Source organism: Athene cunicularia (assembly GCF_003259725.1).
Source record: "Athene cunicularia isolate RWA chromosome Z unlocalized genomic scaffold, athCun1 chrZ_part3, whole genome shotgun sequence".
Classification (NCBI taxonomy): Eukaryota; Metazoa; Chordata; class Aves; order Strigiformes; family Strigidae; genus Athene; species Athene cunicularia.
Genome location: NW_020799144.1, coordinates 14,376,189 through 14,401,140, shown reverse-complemented (window position 1 = coordinate 14,401,140; position 24,952 = coordinate 14,376,189). Strand labels below are relative to the sequence as shown.

The window sequence follows — 24,952 nt, the reverse complement described above, 5'->3', positions numbered from 1 at the left end:
GAATTTACTTGTGTTGGTGTATGAGTGGTGATAAACTCCTGAAACACATCCATTCATTCATCTGACCTACATATATATTTAAGTGGCTTTAGGTGAAGCTTGTCTGGAAAAGGTGCCTCCTTCACACAGTGAACTATAAAATTTTACATCCATATTAACCACAGCTCCTTCTACCCCTCAAAACATGGAGAATGACCTCTTGTGGAGAAAGGATGGCTTCTTTTATAGGGGAAAAAAAGCAAAGGCAGCAAATGTCCTGGTGTTCTTCACTATGCAGGAGCAAAGCAAAGGGTTGAGTGAGTTAGTCACCATAGCATGTCAGGCCCTGTGGTAACAGTACTTGGCTTGGACGTTATCTACCCGTGGATTCAGTTGGCTCATAAGAACAAAGAAACGTTTATATTCTCTATCAAATTTTAAATAACGCTTGAGATCAGGGAATGATGGGAGGCATTCAGTCTGGTCAGGTGAAGTCAAGCCAACCATAAAGGTAGTTCTCCTGCCCAGGTGTGGCTGTTGGGCACATCTGAGTCAGAGCACACAGCTGCCCTGCTTCCCTGTCAGCCCTCGCCTGCTCAAGGAGCAGGAAAATGGAGCTCAGAGAGACCCGTGCTATTAAAACACTGAATTTCCTACAGAAATAATATTATCTTAAAAAAAAAAAAAAAAAAAAAAAAAAAGGGGGGGGGTATTTTAAAACAATAACAAAATTAATCTCCTGATCTTAAACCATGTGAGCACCACCTAGAGATTTAAAATTCAAAAAATGCTGGCAGTGGCTCTCATCCTACTGATCTGCTCTGAAAATGCTGATGCATTTACAGTAAATCCCTAACCAGGCCAGTTGTGCAACAAGTTGAAGTGACACAAAGTATTAACATTTATGGTGGTGAGTCAAAATCAAACAAACATCCTTCTTTTATAAGCTTTCTCACAGCATGTAGTAGCATGTACCACGAGTAATGAAACATCTGTTACAGCCCTGGCTCTCTCACAACCGAGCAAGTGTTGCAATCGTTCTGCAAGGCCAGGCTTTGCGTTAGGGCTTTAGTGGGTAGATGAGAAGTATCAACAATGGACAATGCTCATCTCAGTTGGAAAAGACCTCGAAGATCACCTAGTCCAACTACTAACCCAACATTGACCATTCCCAACTGCACCATATCCCCAAGTGCTATGTCAACCCAAAGAAATAGAGAAGTATAGAAAAGGGGGCTGTGGTGGGATGCTCTTTTGCTGTGGGAAGTCAGCTGCAGTCTGGAAAACGGAGCTTGGTTCAGCAAATGTCCTCATACCTGCAGGACTAGGCAGGACTTCCTGCAGAGCTCTGGAAGAAGTCCTGGTAGGGACCAAACTTGGGTGCAGCGCTGCATGAACCCAGCCTTACTGCATCCAGGTGGAAAGTGGGTATTTCTGCACTGTGATCCCTTCCTACACCTGGTTTTGGTGTTTGGGTTGCAGAGTGAACATGGTCCGTTGACATCTACTAGATGAGTCTTATTCTTGGGTCTGTATGACCCAAATCGTTGAGAGACCAGCAATTACTGTCAGAGTGTCACAAGAGTAAAACTCTATCAACGTACAGAGATACAATAATAAAGACAAGAAGATTAGGCTCTGAATCATTAAAATACTTGTTTATAAGTGTACTGAAGATGATTAAGCAGTACTTACAGACTTAAATTTATATGCATATTTAACCTTTTCATTGAATCCAGTCTTAATGACTAAAAGCTGCTTGAAAGTCCTGGGAAAAACAGCAATTGAATAAGCAAGTTATTTGGGCTTTTTTCTCATCTTCTCTAAAACTGCTTTAGAAAGGAAACATGAGTGTAATAAAGAGGATAAATCAGACTTCTGCATTTACCATTTGGGGATGGAAGAACAAGGTAATAACCTTGAAGTAAATAAAATACTTTGAACGGAGAAACAAAACAATATTTCTTATGTAGCATTATTAACAGTCGAATTCACTCAAAACATTTATTTAGGCTGAAGACGGTACAAATTTCTAAAAGGAAAAACCACATTGCTGAAAACATTTAAAATCATATTATATAAATATGATCATCCCAGGTTCAGGTTTTAAGGTGAACACTGACTGCTGGGTTTGAAAGGTACTTGTCTTACTGGTGGCTATACTGCAATTATTCAGTATGGGGTTTCTTAAAGAATCTGGTGCTGGCCACTACAAAAAGATCAGATACCAGTCTAATACGATATTACACTACGTATATTCTTAAATGTCATACATGTGCATGTTTTGCACATGCTTTATGCAAAGCCAGAGGAGATTTTTTTGTTTGCTTTTTTTTTTTTTTTTTTTTTTTTTTTTTGTTATGGAGGTTCTTATCAGGAAGTAAATGTCCTGGTAAACCAGAGACTGGAGTAGGCTGCTTTGGGTTTACAAGGGCCTTGATCTGCTGCTGATGCACAGACAAACTACATGAGAGCTGATCCTTTTTAGGAATGATAGCTGAAATGTAACCAGGATACCAGCTTACTAAACAGCCGGCACACTGGGAAGGGTACGTCTGTTTATATGATGGAGTTTCACAGAGTTCATAGGTCCGGCTTGTTCTCAGATTAGAGCAGAATTTAAAACTCAATCAGACCCCAGAAAAATCATGTACTCCCCTAGAGATGCTGGAGTTGGATAGCAGGTACATAGCGGGGAGTAAAACTTTTCCCTGAATTGTGAAGGAATTATTTTAAGAAAAAGATGCTGGAAAATGAGGCCTTTCTTCCTTTCCTTTCTTATCAAAGCACTAGCTAGAAACTGAAAAGTCACTTTTGGCTTTGCAAACCCAGTGAGATCCCTCCAGTGACATCTACTGGTTGAGGATCTCATCACTGCGCTGCTGCGTGCCCTCGAACACCAGCTGTTGTCATCTGCTTGTGCAGATGGATCTCAAACTTTCACTAAAACATTTTAAGTGTGACAGAGTTTGGGTTTTTTACTGTACAGTACAGTAATTTCTGTACTCTGAGGAGACTTTTGATTTTGTAAGCACTTCCATCTTGCCTTCTGAATCAAGATATATTAGAAATGAATAATCTACACGAACCTACTTTAAATTCTCCTTTGGGGCTCTGACTTTTCAGAAGTGACACCAACAGACATCGATGCTTCTATGAATAAAGTTCAGACTGGGCTAAAAATGATTCCTGGTTACTATGCAGTCACGTTCAACAGCAAACAGATAGTATATTTGTGAACAATCACAAATGAGAAGTTGAATGAATAAGCAAACTGCCTATCCTCCCTTCATTTTCTTCCGTGAAGTGAGACCTTCAAAGCAGAAATGATGCAGGTTGATAAGGCAGGGCACGAATCTGGCACTTCGTCACTGTCTACAGTTTATCTGCCCTGTGACAGACAGTCTCCAGGATGTTGCACTGAACACCTTTCAGAATGTCAAATGTCAAATGTCTAGTTCAGGATGTCCACCATAAGATGCTTAATTCTTAAACCAGGCACCTACAGTGGTAACACCAAGACTTTGGAACCCTACAAGTATTAGAATAAAAACTGTGAGTTGGTTTATATATCATTATTGTAGCAGTTGCATTGGGGGGTATACAGGCATTCTCCATGTAGAATATTTATTCAGGATTTACCACATAAGCTCTATTAAGAACAAAAATACACTGAGAAGTGGATGCAGCAATATCCTCCACTGATACTGTCCAATATATATTTGGAAAGTGCTATCTGCTAGGCTGGAATTCTCAGCTTTAGCCTATAAATATCTTTGCAAACAACTTCTTACGGGGATGGGTCACCAGTCAGCACTGGAGGGGTTTGGGCCTCTCTCAAAGGCTCTGCTGTGTTTTGCATTCACATCTCACCCAAAGGAATTAATTTGTTCAGTTTTGTGCATCACAGAGGGGGAGGACAAGAGCATTCGTAGGAGATGGGAATACGGATGGAAGCTCAGAGGTCAGTAAGGCTATCGTGCACTTAAGGTATTTAGAGCAAAGGAGATGGACAGCTTGCTGCTTTGGGACAGAATCCATCTACTTTTATTCTGTTGTCTCCCTTTTTAACTCCGCAGCCCTAACCAGAGAAGAAGTCCTTAGGGAATTCTGCTATATTGGGCTTTAGTTCCAATGACAGTAACATACGACTCTCAAAATCTGGAGGGCAATTGTCTTATTAAATTGTCTATCAATATAAACCTTAAAGAAGAAATCTGAGGAAAAACGAGATCTAGTCCAAAATGACAGCACCTTTAATCAGTGTAATTAACAAAAACAAATTAGTAAATACTTGTCCTTCTCAGTAGAAGCTAAACCTTTGATTCATTATAAAAGCCGTAAATGAAATAAAAGAAAAACTAAAGACAAATACTTAAACATTAAAATAAAGAGGGTTTAGCACATATCAGTAAGCAGCACCTACTGATTACTTTTACCCACCAGAATTGTTCTGTAGTTTCTCTCACATTAACTGCCTTGGAGATGGCCAGCCAAGAGATTCCCACAGTGCAAGAAATGAGGTGATATAGTGGGGGTAGTAAATCCTAACTATGTACTTCTGTATGCACATGAACAAATTTCATATGATAAATGAGAAGAGGAGGCTGAGGGGAGACCTCCTGGCCCTCGGCAACTCCCTGCCAGGAGGGGGCAGAGAGGGGGGATGAGTCTCTGGAGCCAAGGCCCCAGCGCCAGGCCCCGAGGGAATGGCCTCAAGCTGCCCAGGGCAGGGTCAGGCTGGCTCTGAGGAAGGATTTCTGTGCAGAAGGGGCTGTTGGGCGTTGGAATGGGCTGCCCAGGGCAGGGGGGAGTCCCCGGGATCCCTGGGGGGGTTGAAGAGTCGGGCTGAGCCAGCGCTGAGGGGTCTGGGGGAGTTGGGAAGGGTCAGGGGGAGGGTCATGGCTGGGCTGGAGGAGCTGCAGGGGCTTTTCCAGCCCAGATGATCCTGGGATTCTGTGATATTTGATGGAAAGGAAGAATTAACTGAAAAGGCATTCAGAGGCCCTGGCTTTATGATGTAAGAAGTCCAGCTTTTTGATTTCTTGCAACAAACAAAAAAATTCTACGGCCACGTGATGCAAAGGCTGCATGAAGCCAGCATAAAAGCTGGCTAAGAAACAGTACACCTCAGAAATGCAGTTGTATGCCTTCATCTGACCCAGTCTGTATTTCAGGTTAATCTGTAATTAGGCCCAGCATTAATGATTACAGAACCAAGGGCTAAGTGCACAGTTCTACCACACATTTCTTCAGCAGTAAGACCAAGTGTGCCAATGCATCTATTTGTGGAGCTGGGCTGCAAACTGCGGATTACTAAACAGTTTCAAGTTAAAGAATAAAGTCGTGCTAGGAGAGAAGATGAGTTTGATTTTTTTTTTTTTTTTCCCTAACCTTCACCAGTCATCCTTCTTTTCTACTGCTGAGAGTAGCCGGCTGCAGTGCAAAGGTGGAGCAGGGGGACAGGAAGGAGATTTCAGCTTCGCTGTGATTACACCCTCATTCTCACTGATCCTGGCTGCCAGATTAAGCCTTGTGGCTACAGACAGCGGGCATAAATTAAAGTAACCTTCAGACAGCTCCAAACTACATAAGCGGAAAGGACAGACGAAGTGCAAAGAGGCATACAGGCATTTTTTGCATATTCCTCTGCTAATCAGTGCTGATCCTCAGCCAGCCTTCAGAGTGGGAGCTAATATTTTAGCACAGCTAAAGCTGAGTTTGGTTAAAGATTGACAGTTTTAGGGAATGACAGATAATGGAGGGTTCTGTTTCTGCTTATCAGAGGTAAAGCTCAAGCAATAGCAGAGCAAGAATTTCTGTTCTTCCTCCATACCCAAAAGCCACCCCCCACCCCACCCCCAGTTTAGGAGTGATAAAAACAGCTAATGTGGTGTAAAGCACCTTTTTCTTGCTCTGCCAGGGGCTTGTCTGTTTGAGATGAGGAATTATCAGCCTCATGAAATAAAGCCTGGTCTAAAAAGGTTTGAGAAGCCTACTTAGAGCGAATGACAGACAAGAGCAAGGCAGCAAAACCACATCTCATCTGCCCGTACATTTTAGCCTGTTTAGAGAAGGGGTGCTGGTCTTCCAGTTGCTGATGACCGCTGCTTCCTTGGAGCTGGGACTGGTACTCAGAGGGCATCAAACTGGTGTGGAGTGGCAAGGGGGAGAGGAAGGAGATGAAGAGGAAGAGCGAGAGAAATCTCCAACCTGAGTTGTTGCGGTTTCACATGAGTACAAGCAACGATGCAAGAGAGAAAGAAGGAAAGTGCTGCCAGGAGGGATCAGGAGACAGGCTCCTTTCACTGCCTGCTGGATTAACTGTATCATAAAATCCCTGTCAGACCACAGCTAGTGAATACTTTAGCAGCATAAACCTGTGCTAGCAAATAGAGAAGAAATCCCACTTTCCACCACCTCATCTCCCTTTTTATTGCTTCCACACGGCTCCCTCCCTGGTGCCATCGGGAGCACCTTGACTCCTTGGCCATGCACTGAACCGGACTGGAACGCGGGTCTGGATGAAAATAATAAAAACCATTTTTAGACAGAGAAAAGCTCACCGTTTTGGGTTTAAAGTATATGTTGAGCTACAGCTTGTATTTAGGCAATAGCTGATAAACATTTACTTTTGGTGGTTAAAACTACTCTAACCTCAACACCGCCTCCTCAGTTTGGCTTGTTCAAATGTTGTGTGTGGGGCTGGAACCAGATGAGACAACTGGTTTGGCTTAGAAATCATCTTTTTTGCCCCCATAATGTTGCTGGGGACACAGTTTGGGCACATCAGTAAGCACTGGGGTAAAATGGTCAGGTACTACTTGAATCAGTAATGCAAATAAAAATATTTTTCTCCAGCTGTGGCCTGAGGTCTCTGCTTCAAAGCACTTTAAATACAAAAGACTCATAAGAACAAATGATAATAAAATATTAATAAAGATTACAACAATAAAATTTATGCAAAATAGTCAAAAGCTGGTTCTAGACCTATTTCCTTTTAGAAGGACTGAAAACAAATTAAGTAAGGATGAAGCTTGAAGATTTATTAAAAAAATTATTAAATGCTAAAGTTGTGGTGCATTTTATTAACCATGAGTTTTAACTACTGCTGTTGCCTAGATTGTTTTTCATGATTTAAGAGTCACTCCTCCACAGTGCGTAGAGTTTACTGCAGAAAATAGGCCAACTGATACCGAGCTGCTTAAACAGTAAGCACTGTGTGAGATGGTGGGAGTGTTACGTGTGAATGGCTTCATATTTTATTAACTATCTATGAATTAGTTGGTTTCCTTCAAGATATTCAGGAAGGAGTAAAAAAGTAAAAGCTACCTTCTTAGATACTCAAAAACAAAGGTTTGCGGCTGTAAGATCACGCACCTAGATTTGAAAGTCTTGCCCCAAATCTTTAGCTATGCAACAAACTAGAAGTAGTCTGCAAAATGTCCAGGAACATTAATAGGTACAACACAGATTTTGTGACAAACTTCATAAAATTTTGTATTTCTTAGTGCTAGGCCACTTATTAATCATCCAATTATCTTCATAATTAGAAGAGTTTTCTGCAATGGAAATTGGTTTAGGAGATAGCGTATTATGAATATGTTGAATCATACTCCTTCATTATCAGCATTCCCAAACTTCCAACCAGTTTGGCTGTTTTCCTTGGAGCCACCGGAGGGAACAAACTCCTGAAATGATCGGTGACAAAGCACTTAACCTGCTGATGTCACCAGTACCTCGGTGTTGTCTCTTGCAGGGCTCAACACTATCCCCAAAGACCATTCAGGTGACCTCCCACTGCCAAGCTAATCCGTATTTCACCTGGTTGCCTAGAGGTGGGCTTGGGTTAGCATCTGCCAGGTCCTGTCAGGCGCTGCTACTATGCCTTTGTGGTTGGGTCAGTCATCTTACCAGACATTCCCATGTTGACCTATCTTTGAATCAAGTTCTTCTTAACTTCTTCCACCTTCTGGCTACCTATTTATATCACCATTTGAATAACCTGCAGTTTCATTGGTGGAGTGGGTGAAAAGGCACAAACGCAGTACATAACCGAGGGCAAAGCCTTGGATTTTAAAGACTTGAGCTCTAAGGTTTTTGAGGGGAATCTGAGTACAAATGTTTTCTCTTGCTGGTGTAGTTTGAATGTGGACACCTAGAGTGGCCTCCAGCAGCGTTGTGAGCCCATCAGCTGGCTCTTCTGTTTGAGCAGAAGTCTATCTAGTTTATCTTTCTAGTGTACACTATTTTTCAGGTCCAAATGTGTTTTATATAAATATTTTGTCTTACATTTATTGGGAGAACCAGTATTTATGAACTTAGTTGGTTTCTCACATATAAATATACATAAAACAAAGCTAGGCATTGTATATATTTATCAGTTTGAAAAAGACAGGAAAAGAAGACAAGACAGCCAATGTCTACAGGCAGCAAGTTGCCCATTTAAGCATTTGTGAAAAATGTCGGAGCCTCGAATCTGCTGTTACTTTCTGCCAGTCTGCTTATCATCATGAGTCAAAACATTTTTGCTAACTCTGTTGTTTTAGACAGGCTGCACAATATTCTTCAGGCGATAATCATCCAAGACAAAACAATTTTACTTCAGATGGCAATTTTTCACTGGCAATCAGATTATATTAACAGTTCTCCTTAATTGGATCTCACAGAATGGTGACACCACTAGGGTGAAGAACAACTTAACATCCTTTGAGGAACAAGGAGAAGAGTCACTCACCAGTCTTTAAAGCAAATATTAGGTCATCAAACTCCTGTGATTCCTCATCAGCAACCAATGAGCTGGTACTAAATCCTCCAGAAGGGTGGAAGACATTTCCATTTTGTGGACTCTGCTTAAAGGCAGCACTAGCTTGACTACCAGGCTGCAAGGATGCCCTCTCCCAGTCTGCAGGCACCTGCAAAGTGTAAGCACACACAGAAATGCAGTAATCGGTGAAACTACAGTACAGAAACTGGAAGCTATGACCAGAGATGAACTTAAGACCAGAAGATCTTGGACCTAGCTATTCTGTCACTTCTATAGTGAACAAGGTAGCCTTTCTAAAACAAACAAACAAACAAACAAACGAATAAACCCAAACAAAACCAACAAAAAAAACCCAAGCAAACCAAAATGTATAGATATATGTGTGTGTAACTCAATTACAAGTCATTCAACCTTGTATTTATTATGCCTGTCCTAGATACCCCAAAAAGTTGAAAAAATATTGCTATTTCTGAACACTGGCCCCAGCTATAGAGAACTTTAAATTAAAGCACTGAAAAGTACCAGGTCACTCTTCTCTAGCCACTGCCTCTTCCTCTGCTGGACCCTGCTTCTCCCTTCTATAGCTACTAATCATCATTGCTTTCCGTTACATGATCTACAGCTGGCAACTCACTGCTCCCCTTGTTTACCAATACAATATTTTAAAGTAATTGGCCCGCCTTTGAAGGTTAACAAAAAAATCAGAATTTCAGTTCATGAGAAAAGAGGCTTTGAAAAATCTATCTCATTCTTAAATGTGATGAAAATCCAAAATACAGAACTCTAAAAAAGTATATTTTAGGACAATTAAAATATATTTTATTGGGTTATTGCTCGTCCACTGTTTAAGAGCTCAGAAGCACAAAAGCTTGACAAGTGGAGATGAGAAGCTATGTTTTCTGCTGAGCTGGGGAGTCGGGTGCCAACCTTAAGTGAGATGCTGAAGAGATTTAGTGGTCTTCCAGGAGGCAGTTGAGGAGCTTTAAAATCCAGACAAACCTACAGCCGAGCAGGTAGAGGAACAGACAAAACAGCTGCCAGGCGAGCAGCTTGGTTTCCAAGTTATTATTATACTGGAACTGAAACGTTCCCTTGAAAAATTTCAGTTACATTAAATTGACGTTTTTCCTGGAAAAACTGTTTACCTGGAAAATTGTCAACTAGATCTATCAACATGCAGATGTACATAGCAGCAAAAGTCACCTCGCTTTACTACGGGTAGTGAAAAGTGAAACTAGCAGCATCCCACTTCCACCAACAGAGACTGAAAATCATGTCCCTCTAAATTATTTTTTCCTTCTTTTCTTTTCTTTTCTTTTCTTTTCTTTTCTTTTCTTTTCTTTTCTTTTCTTTTCTTTTCTTTTCTTTTCTTTTCTTTTCTTTTCTTTTCTTTTCTTTTCTTTTCTTTTCTTTTCTTTTCTTTTCTTTTCTTTTCTTTTCTTTTCTTTTCTTTTCTTTTCTTTTCTTTTCTTTTCTTTTCTTTTCTTTTCTTTTCTTTTCTTTTCTTTTCTTTTCTTTTCTTTTCTTTTCTTTTCTTTTCTTTTCTTTTCTTTTCTTTTCTTTTCTTTTCTTTTCTTTTCTTTTCTTTTCTTTTCTTTTCTTTTCTTTTCTTTTCTTTTCTTTTCTTTTCTTTTCTTTTCTTTTCTTTTCTTTTCTTTTCTTTTCTTTTCTTTTCTTTTCTTTTCTTTTCTTTTCTTTTCTTTTCTTTTCTTTTCTTTTCTTTTCTTTTCTTTTCTTTTCTTTTCTTTTCTTTTCTTTTCTTTTCTTTTCTTTTCTTTTCTTTTCTTTTCTTTTCTTTTCTTTTCTTTTCTTTTCTTTTCTTTTCTTTTCTTTTCTTTTCTTTTTCTTTTCTTTTCCTCTCCTCTCCTCTCCTCTCCTCTCCTCTCCTCTCCGCTCCTCTCCGCTCCTCTCCTCTTTTTTCCATTCCATTCCATTCCATTCCATTCCATTCCATTCCATTCCATTCCATTCCATTCCATTCCATTCCAATTTATTCAATTAACATTTCCAGAAATCTTATACAACATGACTGCAAAATTCAAGGCTTGTTTAAGGCCTACAGTAAGCTGCAAGAATTAACTTGATATTTTGATTTCTCATGATCTTGTTTTGACAGCACTTTAACCAGCCTCTATAACAAACCCAGGACTTAAGTAGAAAAGGGAAAATTCTCTAGATGGGATGCTACCAGGGAATTGTAATTTCCAAGAATATCACCATGGCTAAAAGTAACAATTTTTATGGAAAAAAAAAAAAAAATCCCTCTGTCCCCAAAGCCAACCTATAACAATTAGCATCTCATTCCTTTATATCACACTTCAGTACTGCGACTTAAATCTCCAGATACATTTTCAATACACAAAGTAATGACTTCAGAACCGTTACCTCTTCCATAGCACTGATGAGGTTCTGAGTGGACTTGCTGATCTCTCCACCTGCCGCCGGCAGACCACTGCCATGTGTGAAAAAGGCCGATCCCGGAGTTGTGTGCCCATTCATGTCTACAGTGTAACTTGCTTTCACAGGACAGCAAAGTTGGTTGTGCAGGATAAAATACACAACAAAGACATAAAGACCCTGAAACGGAGAGAGAAAAAAACCATCAGTGTGTGAAATGCAGGGAGATACATTAGAGTTTGAACGCAGTCATGGCCAGGACCTATAGGCTGTGGTTGATGCCTTCCCTTACACCGGCACCACGTGTCTCAGAGGCTGCAGTTTTTATGAAAAATCAGAGATGACGTTACTGCCCATCAGAGATCTGGAAATTAAAACCAACTTCTTGTCTTGAGACTTCCAGCTAAACACACACATACACACACACACAAAAACCCAACCCGAAAGAATCGCTGAAAATTATTATTTGGTTGAACCCACACGGTTGCAAAGCAAAGCCAAGATCCCAACAGCAACAAAACCAACTTGAGTTTCACAGTTGTCATAATAGTGAAAATGTGGTTAAGGGCCGCCTTTACAAGAGGATTTGGCTGCTGGCCCCTAGCCACAATTCTTTATTTCCTTACTGACCTGCTGGCTCTTTGCATTCTTGCCCCAATTTCAATCTTGTGCCAACTGCACTGCTGCCGTCACAGATACCAAGCTGTAACTATAAACTGGATTCTCTATGATATCCACTGATCCAGCACTGTCTTTCATTTGTGATTACTACAAAGGCTCTGCTGTATGGCTCTGCAGTTCTTCTTTAAAGGCTTGCTAATTTTGACCTTTAGACGTAGCCAAGGAAAGTATTATAACCATGTCTTTTGTTTGCCAAGAAATCCAGTGATTGAACTTCTGAATATGAGTTTCTCTTTCTCTAATCCTTAAATTGCATTAATACTAAGAGAAAACAATCCATTTCAATTGATAGATCAACGTTCAATAATTGCTAAAGAAGGAGTTAACCAAAGTACAGAAATAAGACTTCTGAATTCTTCTCAATGGCCACAATACAATTACATTTGCATTCTTTTTTTGTATTTCACATTGTCCTCTAGAACCCTGAAACCAACTGTACTAAAACAAACAATTTATTGGAAAGGTACCCACTGGCACGAAAGTAATATCTGGGATTATAAACAGTAAGGAGTTTCATCTAATTATATTTGGAAATTCCTAATGCAAGGCATTTTTAAAATACATGGAGATTGCCAGTACTGAAGATGTATGTTCATTTCCATTCCTACAAAACAGGCAGCAGCACTTCATGATCCACAGATTCATAATTTCTAATGCCAAAACAATATGATAAAACAGTCTGGTCCAAAGTGACACATAACAGAAGTTAATGGGATTTAATGGGATTTCAATCTCAGCTGGTCAAACACTGGAAGTACCTTCATACAGCTGCTATAAAGCCATAAAGCTCCATGTGTGTATTTTTTTTTTAACATCAAGCCAGCAAACAGAAGTGTTAAAAGCCACTATTTTAAGGTAACATTTTCCCACTTTTCTAGATGATTGTTGTCATGAAGACCCTAAGCAGTTAACTGAGAGGAAATTTCTTTGTAATACATGTAAGTAAATACGTTCCAAAAAACTGATGTAAACACGTTACACTTATGAACCACTAAAAAGGAACCAAAATGTCCTTTCATTCTATAAACAAATCCAAGGACTCTGATGTAGGTCAAGCATAATGGGACCAGCAAATGGATTTCTTTTAATTTAAGTGGTTTAATGGATATGAAAAGGATAAAAAACCCAAGAAGAACAGATAACGGTTATGACACTGAATCCAGAGCAGCCTCTGGCATTTTGGTCTCCAAGGACCTAGCCACAGAAGCTGCACGCGTTTCAAATGGTTTTGTACTTTTCAAGAAAACCCATTAGCTGAAAATGCTGCACAGCCCTGTGCTTTGGTACACAAGGCCCATGCTATGTCACTCTCCTGTGCAGCCCCAAGTGTGGATACTTTCTCTTCTAAAACAAATAAACATGGAATCAAGTACCACAATTACCTCCTTAACTCAGGCTGGTGTCCTGGTTTAATTCTCCGTGTGTTTCAGACAGTGCTGTTCCTGAGGAACTCTCATTCTACCAGAATCACAGAAAGGCATTCTGACACCCAGAGCATCCTTGCTCCCACTCCTCCCTGCTGCCACCACTTCTGCCCCTGGCAGACCCTTGTCCTGGGCAGCAGGAGCCAGCGTCCCTGAGATGCAATGCCTCGTGTGGCACTCCTGCCACAGCCCTCCTCTTCTCGAGGCTGAGAAGGAACTTCAGCAACTCAGAACTCCCACGTCTTGATGCAGACGGGTGATGAGACAGCTCCTCTGGGTCCTTCCATAATGAGCAAATGGACTCAGAGAGGTTATCTGACTGTCTAAGGACAGGAGGAGTCACAGGCTGAGTTAGCCAACAAACAGAAATTATGAGTTTTACTTCTCCCACTCTTGTAAAATGTTATGGCCACGCTTTACAAACAAGCCTATGCTTAGCAGAACCCAACACTCTTACATACATTATACTTTTACACAGGAACCGTGTAGCTGGGTAGAAAATTTCTTGCTTAGCTGGAAAAAGGATTGAACCTTCTTCAACCCATATTCCTACCCAAATCTAGAGTCTCGGGAAGATACATCCTGTAGATGTGGGTTCCTATGTGCCATCACTGTGGTTTTGTTTGGTCTCAAAAGGTATTTGTGGTCTTATTCTTACTGCCCTTTAGTCTTAGTAGAAACCACTGTAGAAAACTGAATTTTGGGAAATCAGAACAAGACAAATGGTCCTGCCCACACATCGCCAAGTTCCAGTGATCATACACATGAAGATGCTGTGGATCAAGTCATATTGATCCATGCTTATCTTAGCACCAGCAGCTACCAGGCTGTTTACTCTGAAAGACCACGAGCAGGATACAGACACTCGGGTTGTGTCAGTGCAACCACAGCTTTCACAGGCTCATTGGGTGTTTTCAGTAGCACTAGTTTGAGAATTGAGTTGTCCTTCTTCACACTTTTGACACTCATTATGTTCTTTTTCACTTCAACCTTTAATACTGTAAAAATAGCCTTAAAGTACTACGAATATAAGGCTGTTGGCATTGTGATATGTTTCACTATGTCCACCAGATGAACAACTTTGGTCAAGCTGTCACCACTGTACTTTTTCGGGCACACACAGACCTTGCTCCTTGCTAGTTGCACCAAGTATAAAATGCAGAGAATAGTCAAGTTCTGTTGACAAGTCTCCCAGACCTGCAGGATATTCAAGAGAAGAAATATACACACTCCAAAGGGTGTGAAAGAAGATAGGTCTGAGTATGGATGTCAGTAACACAGGCAATGAAATCTCTGTTAAAAATGTGGTAAATAATAATTTTGTATTCTTAAGGAGATATCATTAAAAAAAACAAAAAACAAAAAACAAAACAACCAACCCAACACCAAAAAACCCAAACCCCAAAACCTCAGCCTAGTACCAACATCCTCCACTGTTACATGCAAATTCAGTCATCATCCTCAGCCTAGAAGCATGAAAAGGGAGGCCAAAAGAGGCTATCTGGTCTCAGACAGAAATAACTGATTGTTAACCCCAGAGCTTGGCCTGGGCTCTATGGAAGCAGACTGAACAACTAAGCTAAAGAGGGAGGACTCTGGAGGATTTAATTGTAATATTACATAAATTCTGTGTGCTGGGGTCACAGGGCTACTTACAAAACATTTAACCCCATGCTATTTATGGTTACATTATGATAGTAGTGTTAATACAAAGTCACAGTAAAAGGTAAGAGGAAAAAAGTGTTACTAAAGCGTCTCCTGTGGAGGAAGGTGAGAACTACTTCAAGCAGACAACTAGGCTGTCCCGAAGGTGAGAGCACAGACAGGCAGCTTACAGTTCTCCTCAGACACGGTGGCTGCCTGAAAAATGTTAAGATATTGTCAGTAAAAGCTGCTGGTTATTTTACTGATATATGCTGATGGAAGACAATTAAGCTTTTGTTATTTCACCTCAGCAAGCTGGTCATTTGCTCTTTTGCATTGCTACATTAGGGAAAATAAACCAAACCAAAACAAAACAACAAAACGAAAACCACACCAGAAAAAAACCCACAGTTACAACTGTCTGAATGAAAGCTCCCATGCAAAAGAGTCCACTGGGACCTTATCAGCCAGAGAGGTGGGAGCAGCCTTGATGCTGCTCTAGGTTATGCCAGATACTTCACCAATCTTCCCAGATTTGCTATGGATACTTGACCAACCTGAGTGCCTTCTGTGACTGGTCCAGTGGACAAGGAGAGCGTGATGGATCACATCTGCTTTGAGTTCTGCAAGGCTTTTAGCGTGGTGTCCCACAGCACTCTGGTACCCAAGTTAGGATGTTGTTGTCTAGATGTGCAGAGCACTGGATGGGTAGGAACTTGAGTAACTCCAGTGGAGGGTCACCAGGATGCCCTGTGAGGCCAGGCTGAGGAAACTGGGCTTTTTGGCATGAAGAAGGCTCAGGGGGGAATTAATATCCATTAACTGCTATTAGCTTTCCAGTCCACAAGAGGTGGTTGCCAAGAAGACATCGAGGCATGGCAGAAGAATGAGAGATGCTGGCCCTAAGTTGAAACAGGGGAGGTTCCAACTGGATATAAGGCAAATCTATTTAATGTGAGGTTAATTAAGCACTGGAACAAGTTCCCCAAAGAGACTGTGGAACGTCCTCTGTAGGAGAAGAAGGGAAGTTTTTCCTGGTACATTTTATAATTTGTGAGAGGGTTTTGCCCATGCATGGGTGTGAGGGAAGTTCTCATATACAACAGCTTGATTTATTTATTCTACGGAGTGACAGCTGCAGGAAGCTAGAAAATTGAGGACAGACTTCCACAGCTGTCAATAAAAGGACAGAATATATTTTACTCTCCAGAAGATCACATGCAAACCTGGAAGAGTGATCCACAGAAAGCCTTCACTGCACGTTTGACACTCACAGTCTGACTCTTTATCCTCTAATTCTACATGTTTCAACTCACTGTGCTGACACCACAGTATGTCTAAGTATGGAAACTGGGATAACTCTGCTAACAGTAATGACAAAGGACACAACAGACCGCATAGGCCATGAGCAAACCTCTTCATCATCACCTTTCCACACACTGAGAAAACCAAGATGTCCACTTTATCCCATAATATTAAATTGATCTTGTAAAATAAAGGATTTCTACTGTTCTAATAAACACAAACACGCCAAAAAAAACCCAACCCAAACAATATACATCATACTTCTCACACAGGTGCTTTCATCCATGCCTGAGAGACACCACCTTGGAATTGCAAAACCTGTTTTTCCAAGGAAAAATTATTCAGATATTGTAATCGATTTTAGAGGAATGGTATTTCTATTTATAAAACTAAAGTGTCTTTGCAGGACTTTCGGTAAATAAAAGTAATTTGGACACTCCATTTGAGCACTTCCTCAACCTGTCTCGGGGCAGGTACCAGCACTGTGAAAAATTCAGTGCACTCTACAGAGGCACGATTTGAGTTCCGATTTTAATTTGGAAAATTTTATGTGATAACTATCACCGTGTGACTACATCACTGATCATGTGACTATTATCACTATTTTTTTTTTCAGAAGATAACATTTTTAAGGAAATCAAGGCTTGTGAAGAAAGATGGTACCTTGTGTTAGACCACAAAAGGACCTCTGTGTCCAGAACTGGGTAATTCTGATCCTTAGATCACCATGGCTAAAACATCACCGTTATTTTTAAACTTAAACATTTATTGGAGCCAGGTGGTAAAAAAAAAAAAAAAACCCACAAGAAATCATGCAAACAGGTGTCTCTACCAACAGAAGAGTTGTCTTTAATCAGATCATATTTTGAGACTAGCTGCCTGTAGTTACTGTAGAGGAATTTCTGCATGCTGGTTTATGCTTTGGTTAGTTTCACTTTAGTTTGGTGTTTGTTTTTTTTTTTTCTGTTTCTTTGTGTTGTTTGTTTTTTTTTTTTTAATTTTATCAGGGTGAGATTTATCTTATTCTCTGTCTATGCTAATTTACTCTTAGCAGCCAGTCCCAGAATTACATGCCAGTTTAATGGTCAGGCTGGCCTTTCTGTGTGCCTGCTGATGGACACGGGTGCTCCTGCTTGTGTCTGCATGTGAACTTCCCTGGGGATTTCACTAATTTTCTGAAATTCTTATGTTGCAGACTTCACTCTTCTCATGAAATTTTCCATCACTGGCCAGTCAAAGCCTGTTGTGGATTAACACTGATTTACCTAACAAGTGCCTACTGCTTTTGGGAAAATTACTCGCCTGATTAATCCAGATAATTTGCATGTTTTGCCATGTTCAAGAAGCTAGTACTACAGAGCAAAAAATGACTCACAATGTTAAAGGAATCATAGTCAGGAAACTATAACCAAGGCCATTGTACAATGCATGATCTATATTTGATATTGTGGTCTTTCCTAATAATTTTTGGAAGAGAATTAGCCATGGAACTGATTGTTCATATGCACAATAGCATTAATAATGCTAATCAAGCGACATGCATAAAATATATATAATTCTTTATTTCCTTCTGCAAGTTTCCTTGTTTTCAGAGAGAATGATGATAAATAGCAGGCACAGCACTTTTGTGCATATTTAGATATCGAAAACCAGATTTTAACGTACATTTTATTTTTCCATATATCCTTCAACCATATTTTTCTTCGAGAACAGCTTGAAGATCTTTTATTGGTGTCATCATGACAGAAGTATCATCTTAGTCACATGATACTCCATCCTAAGCCATCGCTTAACTTCTCCCACTCAGAGCTCTCCAGAAATATTAACCTTTGAAATGTAAATCAGATCCTTCTGTTTAACTCTTTTTCCTCAGCTTTCAAAGTGGCTTTTGTAAGAGCCATGTCCTCAGCAGTCCAACCCTGCCAACTGGTGATTACACTTAATAAGTTGACTTTGGACCTGCTGTGAATCATCAAGGGTTTGACTGTTTATTTGCCGTTAAGCACGAGTTTTGATGAAGCTATTATAATTCTTATCAATCGTAGCATTTCTCTTATCACAGTTTCTATTGGGAACATTTGCGGCTTATCTGCACTTTGCTTCCTGCGTTATTTACTCTCCATTTTGCTCATAGGAAAAGATTTGCGTCTGTTACAGCTGAAGTTCTAAAAATTCACATCAGAAGCAAAAGGCAGCAATAAATGTCATCGCGGACTGCAAAATTCATACCATCTCCGTAGGCAACATCGTAAGACCACTTGTTGAACCAACCAACTGCTACCACATCGACATACATGTACAGAAATCACCATAAAAATTGAATGATGAAAAGTCATATATCTACCATTAAATTAAGAAAGTATTTACTGGTTTGCACTAAAAGATAGTTGAGTGCTTCCTTTTTTTTTTTTTTTTTTTTAAGTTATAATTCCATAGATAACCAGGTCATGGCTATATTCTGTAATAATGATAAAAATCCTTACTGTGCTTTCAGCTTCATGAATACATTTTCCTAATATTAATGTAACACCTGAACCTTAGTCTAAGCTGCCAAGTTTATCTTTATGCAGAGCCAGCTATGCCAAGACCATGCTGAATCTTGCAGTTTCTACCCAAAGCCAAGCCATAAATTCCTTTCTGGCAAACTGCATTCAGCTCAGATTTAGTCTAAACTTGGCACTGGTTTACCTGAAAGGTTCAAAAATTTTGGCAAATCTTTAAAAAGCAGATTTGCTTGGATACTCAGGATTCACTATAAATATTTTGCATAGCTCTCAGCACACTTGCAGCTACTCCCACACAACAGCCATTTGTACCTCTGATTTGAGCCCTGCAAGTGCTGAGACAGGGTTTTTTGTTGTTGTTGTTGTTTGATTTATGAGGACCGATCCAAATTTTAAAAGAGAAGAGTTTGACTTGAAGATGCACTGAAATACAGATGCTTAGTCAAACTTGCCAGATGTGCAGATTGGGAAAGAATAAGATTCTGTTACTTCCTTCCCATGTGGTCATCCTGGAAATATCAAGAAAGCTCTGATTTTGTATTTCAGATTAGCTGAGGAAGAAACAAACATTGAGTCAAAGACCAAAGGTACAAACAGTGGGATCTGTGGACGGCAAACATGGGAGAGTCAGCATGCAGAAGAACCTTGCAGTTCACCTCTACAGTTCTGGATGCAGTCTCTCCTCACAGAACTCTGTGAGATTCATAAACTGCACCAACCACACGTGGTTGCGGCAGGCTGAGGATCAGCCAAGAGCAGACAAAGCAGACTAGCACCCCACTGTTCCCCACCTCTGCCTCAATTCTTTTTTATCTGCCTTTTTTTTTGTTTGTTTTTCTTTTGTGCACAGGCAACAGAAATGGGGGACAGCATCCGTTGAGGTCCTCTTCACATCAGGATCTCCTTGTGGTTTGTCCTACGTGCAGGACCACTTTGGTAGCAGAAAGCAGATCACATACTACAGAAAGACAGACAATCCGTCTGCTGATGAACCTGACACTATAAAAGAGAAAACAGAAAAACCAAAAGCTGCATGGTTGGTTATTCCTCACATATTTTTCAACTGCACTGACTGCAAAGACCTAGAAATATCAGAGGTCATGAATTTGCACATATGCTTTACAAAATTTTGCAAACATTTATTCTCATACTTGCTCTCCAAGGCAAACATTTATAACCCTACATTTCAGCTCACACCTTACAATTTAAGCCTACTACTCTTTTCACTTCTTTCTCAAACAGACAAGAAATGCCCCATAGAAAAGCCTCTGCCCCTAGGTCGAGAGATTCCCTCATCAGCAGTGTTAGAGAAGTTAATTCTCTAGTTGTACCTAAGCAAGCTGAAAACTGGCACTGGAAAGCAATATGCAAGAGTGAAGCTAGCAACTGAAGAAGCTACATCACTGCATGCAGGTAAATGACCCTGCAGCACATTAAAGTATTATTTTTATTATTTGTTTGTCAAAGCAGTATTTCTACTTATGTATATTAATGGCAAATATACAGAGTTAAAAGGAACAGGGAATTGAAAGTCAGCATTGAGAGACAGAAAGAGTCAAAAGAGAGAAGCTAACTTTGTGTTTTCTGCCAAACTTTTACTTGATATTACAGAAAGGTCTCAAAATGAAGAGTTAAGTAAAGGCCAGGAGTTACTGCTATAATAATATTTTTTCCCTTTAATTGATTCTTCCCATGTCATAATCTCTCTTAGGCCTATTGCTATCTCTTTGTTTCTTGTTACTCTGTCACATCTGGCCGAGAAATTGGATAAACCATTCATTTAGCAGCATTTTGCTGCAGTGTCATGAAAGAGTAAAACTAACTGACTGGTGCGACCTCAGAAGCCAGAAATGCAAGAAAATGTAAAAAAAACCTCTGGCTTGGAGGGAACCCAAGGGTTGTGGATTACTGGTATAATTAATCTCCATACCTGCTCCTTAGCTGTTTTAGGGCAAGACTGGTGGGAATAAGGTGTTTGTAAGGAACCAAATAAAGTCTCAACATCTTCAGCCTCCCTTTAGTTAAAAATGACGCCAGCAAGTACCTTACAATGACTTTTAATGCTTTTTATGTCCAGAACAACAGATGCCTAAGTTATTGCAAGTAGTTAGTTTTGCCAGAGAACTCTGACTGTCTCAGAAGCAGAGGTCTTGTTCAGCAGGCTCTGCTATTAAATGATATTCATAGGAACCCGTCAGCAGTTTACACTCCCCACTCCCCTTGACTTTAATGAAAATTACTGTAGATATTTATTGCCTTTCCGCAGCTTCAGAGACAGCAGAAGGCAAGTCTTATTTATAAGGCAGGAAGCTAACACTGTTTTTGTTAGGGATGCTCCTCAAAAAAAGGGAAACGTGGGCAAAAATAAGGACAAGGACTAGACGTCCTTCCGTATCTGACAAGTAGGTGAACAAGAGTAGGTGGAGATATAATAATATATTTGGCTCTGTCATTGAAATCATTCACTTCCTGGCTTGAGATAATCAGCTGATTTTCCTCCCCCCATCCTTGCCCCCAGACTGTGCAAAGAGAGAAAGCTCTGGATGAATAAAAAGTACCTCAAGAGTTAATGAGTTCTGTTTTCATAGCGAGTGTTACTCAAAGTAAAATTAAAACCAAACTCATATTAAGTATGGCTATGATGTCAGGCTTGTATTAGAAACTTTTGTTTTGACCAGTTTTTTTTAGCAATGGTAGCTCTAAAGCTTTCTAGAATTTGCATTTGTGGGTTACAACTTTTTGTTTTTTAATAGAAAAGTCATTGGCACAAAAATTTATATCTGGGCTTTCTAAATAGACTGAGACAGAAATACCACTACTAAGCTGTGAACAAAAATAAATGGGAAATGTAGAGAATAGAACGGGAATGAAATTAACATTTGGGGTGATCCCATTGCATAACTCTAAACAGGGACGACTCTGAGACAAGAACAACACTTGGGAGAGCAATGGCCTCGTAGCATTTAGTTATTTCCCCATGATTCTGCTTATAAAACCCTAAATTGTATGCACACCAGTGTAATACCAAAGGATACATATATGCATACGTAGTTCAGAACTAAGCAACTGGAACGCTTTATTTCCATGCCTTCATACGTTTATTGAACTTTGCAGGAATGCAGCTCTACCCGTTGTCAGCAACAGATAGTGTCAGTCATGAAACACTTATCAAACTGTTGGTTCTTCTTGCAGTTGGAAAACAAGAAGTTACTTTTCCTCTTGGAAATTCTCTCTAATGGATTAATGCCAGAAGTGATCTAAGATATGTTTGCAGCACTAAACAGAAGAATTTGGATGTGACCTGCTCTGTGACCCATTCCTGCTATCTGTGGAACATTTCTTAAGGGGAAAAAATGATAGGAGCCATTGAAGGATGGACTTTCACATATTTATAAAAGCAATAAGCTTCTCAGCTGTTGTTTTGGGTTTTATTTTAGCTTATTTTTTTCCTGTTACTTAGCATGGAATATATGTCCTTTTGAGGTCTCCCTCTTTGTGTGAGGGCTGCAGATAGCTGCCTATTCTTTTCCAGCACCCTTGTATGGCAATAACTGCTGGCTCTGCAGTATCATGTTTTCTCATTGCAAAACCACCCAAAGTGTTTGACAGCGCTGCCTTGGCGGCACGGCGAGCCCCAGTGCAAAGCAAACACAGACAGCTGCCAACTCCGGAGCTGCACGGTGGGTCAAGAAGAGAGTACATGACTGCAAGAAGCCCTTCACCATCTTTTTTTTTTTTTTTTTTTTTTTTTTCCAGTTTAGTGATTTTTTTTTTTGTTTGTTCTTGCTTCGCACTTTCCCTGTCGCAGCAGAGCAGCTACCAGTTCTGCCACTATCTCTCCTCCAGTCAGTGCTGGAAGACAGACCTCTGGCCCTGCTCCTGCCTGCAGAGCTGGACCAGCACATGGAGACAAGCTCCACCAACCTGGAGGTATTTGCAGGTCAGACCAGATGGGGAACACTGACCTAATTAGGCTTCCACCTCCAGACTGCACATGTTCAGGTGTCTGTAACAGCGTTTTGGCTCTTTGCAGAAGTTAGCAGAAAAGATGGGCTGATAAGGGAGTTGTGAAAAGCCTGATGAGAGGTAAAAGCAATCTCCTGAGGGAAGTAGTGGGAAATTCTGAAGTGAGACAGGGGAACTTTGCCAGGCAGGTGGATTTTGAAGCACTTTTACGTTAAGCAGGTCAAACATAAAGCCTATAACACCCAGCTATATAGGCAAGGACTGGAATCCTCACAGCCTGGTGTGGCAGTGTTGTTTTACACAATCATTATAATAATTCATATAATTTAATGAATGTAGAAGTCCGTAGGGTGCTGCTGGCTGTCTCATTCCAGCGAGGACAGTGGAAACGGTGACAACCTGAGTGTGCTTCTGCTTGCTCTGCTCCTACGCTGGGCACTGTGTCTCCACCACCACCACCAGGACCGTGGTTCTTGCCGCGGGCTCACTCGGAAAACTTCAGGTTAATGTAATATAATGACACTCCTAAAACTGGCCAAGCCAGTTTCTCCAAGTGCTCTCCATGGAAAACTGTAGCCTCTCCTCTCCACATACCTACCTTCTGCCTCACTGTCACTCCATGCCTTTGCTTAGGAGCCTTTCAAAGCTACAAACAGCCTGTGAGGGTTTTGTTAAGGTGGTTTCTGTGTTGTCTAAACATAATAATTATTTTCTAGGTAACAGAAATATAAATTACTTTGTGTTTGCTCATAACTATCTATCACTATATATGTAAAAGTATACACCTATAAACGTAATTTGATAAACTAGGCACGGGCACTATTGCTGTCTGAAGACAGCCAGCAAGTAAGACAAGTTTTAAGATACAGATGACCTTCCATTTCAGGTGTTAGGTAACTCTGCTCCACACAGACCCGCCTCTGAATTCAGATACAGAGCTGCTCAAAGCATGTGCATTCAGTTACTTGTAACAGGCTTAGCTTAAGCTTCAGGTGTAATGAATTAATAGATGCAAAACTAGATGCAAAATTACATTACTAGATGTAAAAACTGTGGCAAAGATAGTAATAAGGGTTTTTTTCCCCTCCATTAAAAAGTATAAACATACAATGAAGGTCATACTTACCAATATGAATTAAAGCAACAAAGTGCATCTACTTTGTGTCATACTTTAGTTATATGTTGCCTCTATTGCAGAAATGGAATGAATGGAGGCTAAACTGAATTTCTTAATTTGAAAAGAATCTAGCAGGAAAATGAAGAAAAACAAAACAAAACAAACCCCAGTAGTAGCAATCTTTCCAAAATTTGCCGAAAGCAACAAAAAAAAAATTAAAGATTATTATTTCATCTCACATATGAGTATCACACATGTATCACTTCATCTTTGTCATTCAGAGAAAACACTATAAAAAAAGCCAGTATGAGCATAAAAGGAAGAGAAGTTTCGGGTCAAAAAACTATAAAATGGTCAGCAGTACATTAGCCTGTCCATGCAAGGCATTTTTATGTTTGGCAAATAGAATCTATGAGGATGTAATAATTAATTACTATTAATTCTCAGATAATTGACGGCATATGTTCCAAGACTCTATTTATGCGTAGTTTCTAAAAGGTCAATAATTCATTAATATATGTTCTAGACATGACTATTATATTTCGCAGATGTTAGTAAATTAGTATTTGTGACAATTATAGTCCAACCTGCTGGATGCTAACAGACTTTGTGCAACAAAGCACTTACCCAAAGCACCTGTTACTTAGTAAACCCTAATCATACGTATGAAAATTAAGTTTTAACACAAACCAAAATCTAACAGAAAGCAAAACGTGACCAATCCAAAGGCCACTAAGGACGAGGGCGGCTAGAGTCATCACCTGAGCAGTGACACGGAGGAGCCGGGTCAACAGCAGCGTAGCACAGAAAGCAGCACTAAGCCCAAGCGTAGGAGCTTTCCCCATCGTCACTGCTCTCCCTGGCTCTTCATCTCTGCTGACACGGTTATATCACTCTTGGCTCCCAAGCAGATGTGCTTTATGTCCGTTTAGGATTATCTGTGTCATGTCACATAGCGGATGCATTTCAAATGGCAGCCCAAAAATCCAGCACTCGCGCTTTAAGGATGCACTGACTTTTTTTTTTTTTTTTTTTTTTTTTGGTAAAGAAAATAAATATCCTCACAGCTTTCTCAGCATTTGTGGAATGTGCTAAAGGGAAAGTTTCATTTGCAGTGAAGACTTATTTTTCTATACTCCTGTTAGGTGACTGAAATCGAGATTTTATC

General features: G+C 40.1%; 1 protein-coding gene across 1 annotated transcript in view; it reads right to left on the bottom strand.

The window, feature by feature from the left end:
• The window catches only part of ADGRV1 (adhesion G protein-coupled receptor V1), a 312,242-nt gene that overhangs the window by 1,860 nt on the left and 285,430 nt on the right, over positions 1-24,952 (bottom strand). Inside the window, exons 93-94 of the mRNA XM_026866507.1 lie at positions 11,132-11,323; positions 8,717-8,894 (exon numbers count right to left, since the gene is read on the bottom strand). Of these exons, the coding sequence (XP_026722308.1) occupies positions 8,717-8,894; positions 11,132-11,323 (370 nt within the window). The remainder of the gene's footprint in view (positions 1-8,716; positions 8,895-11,131; positions 11,324-24,952) is intronic.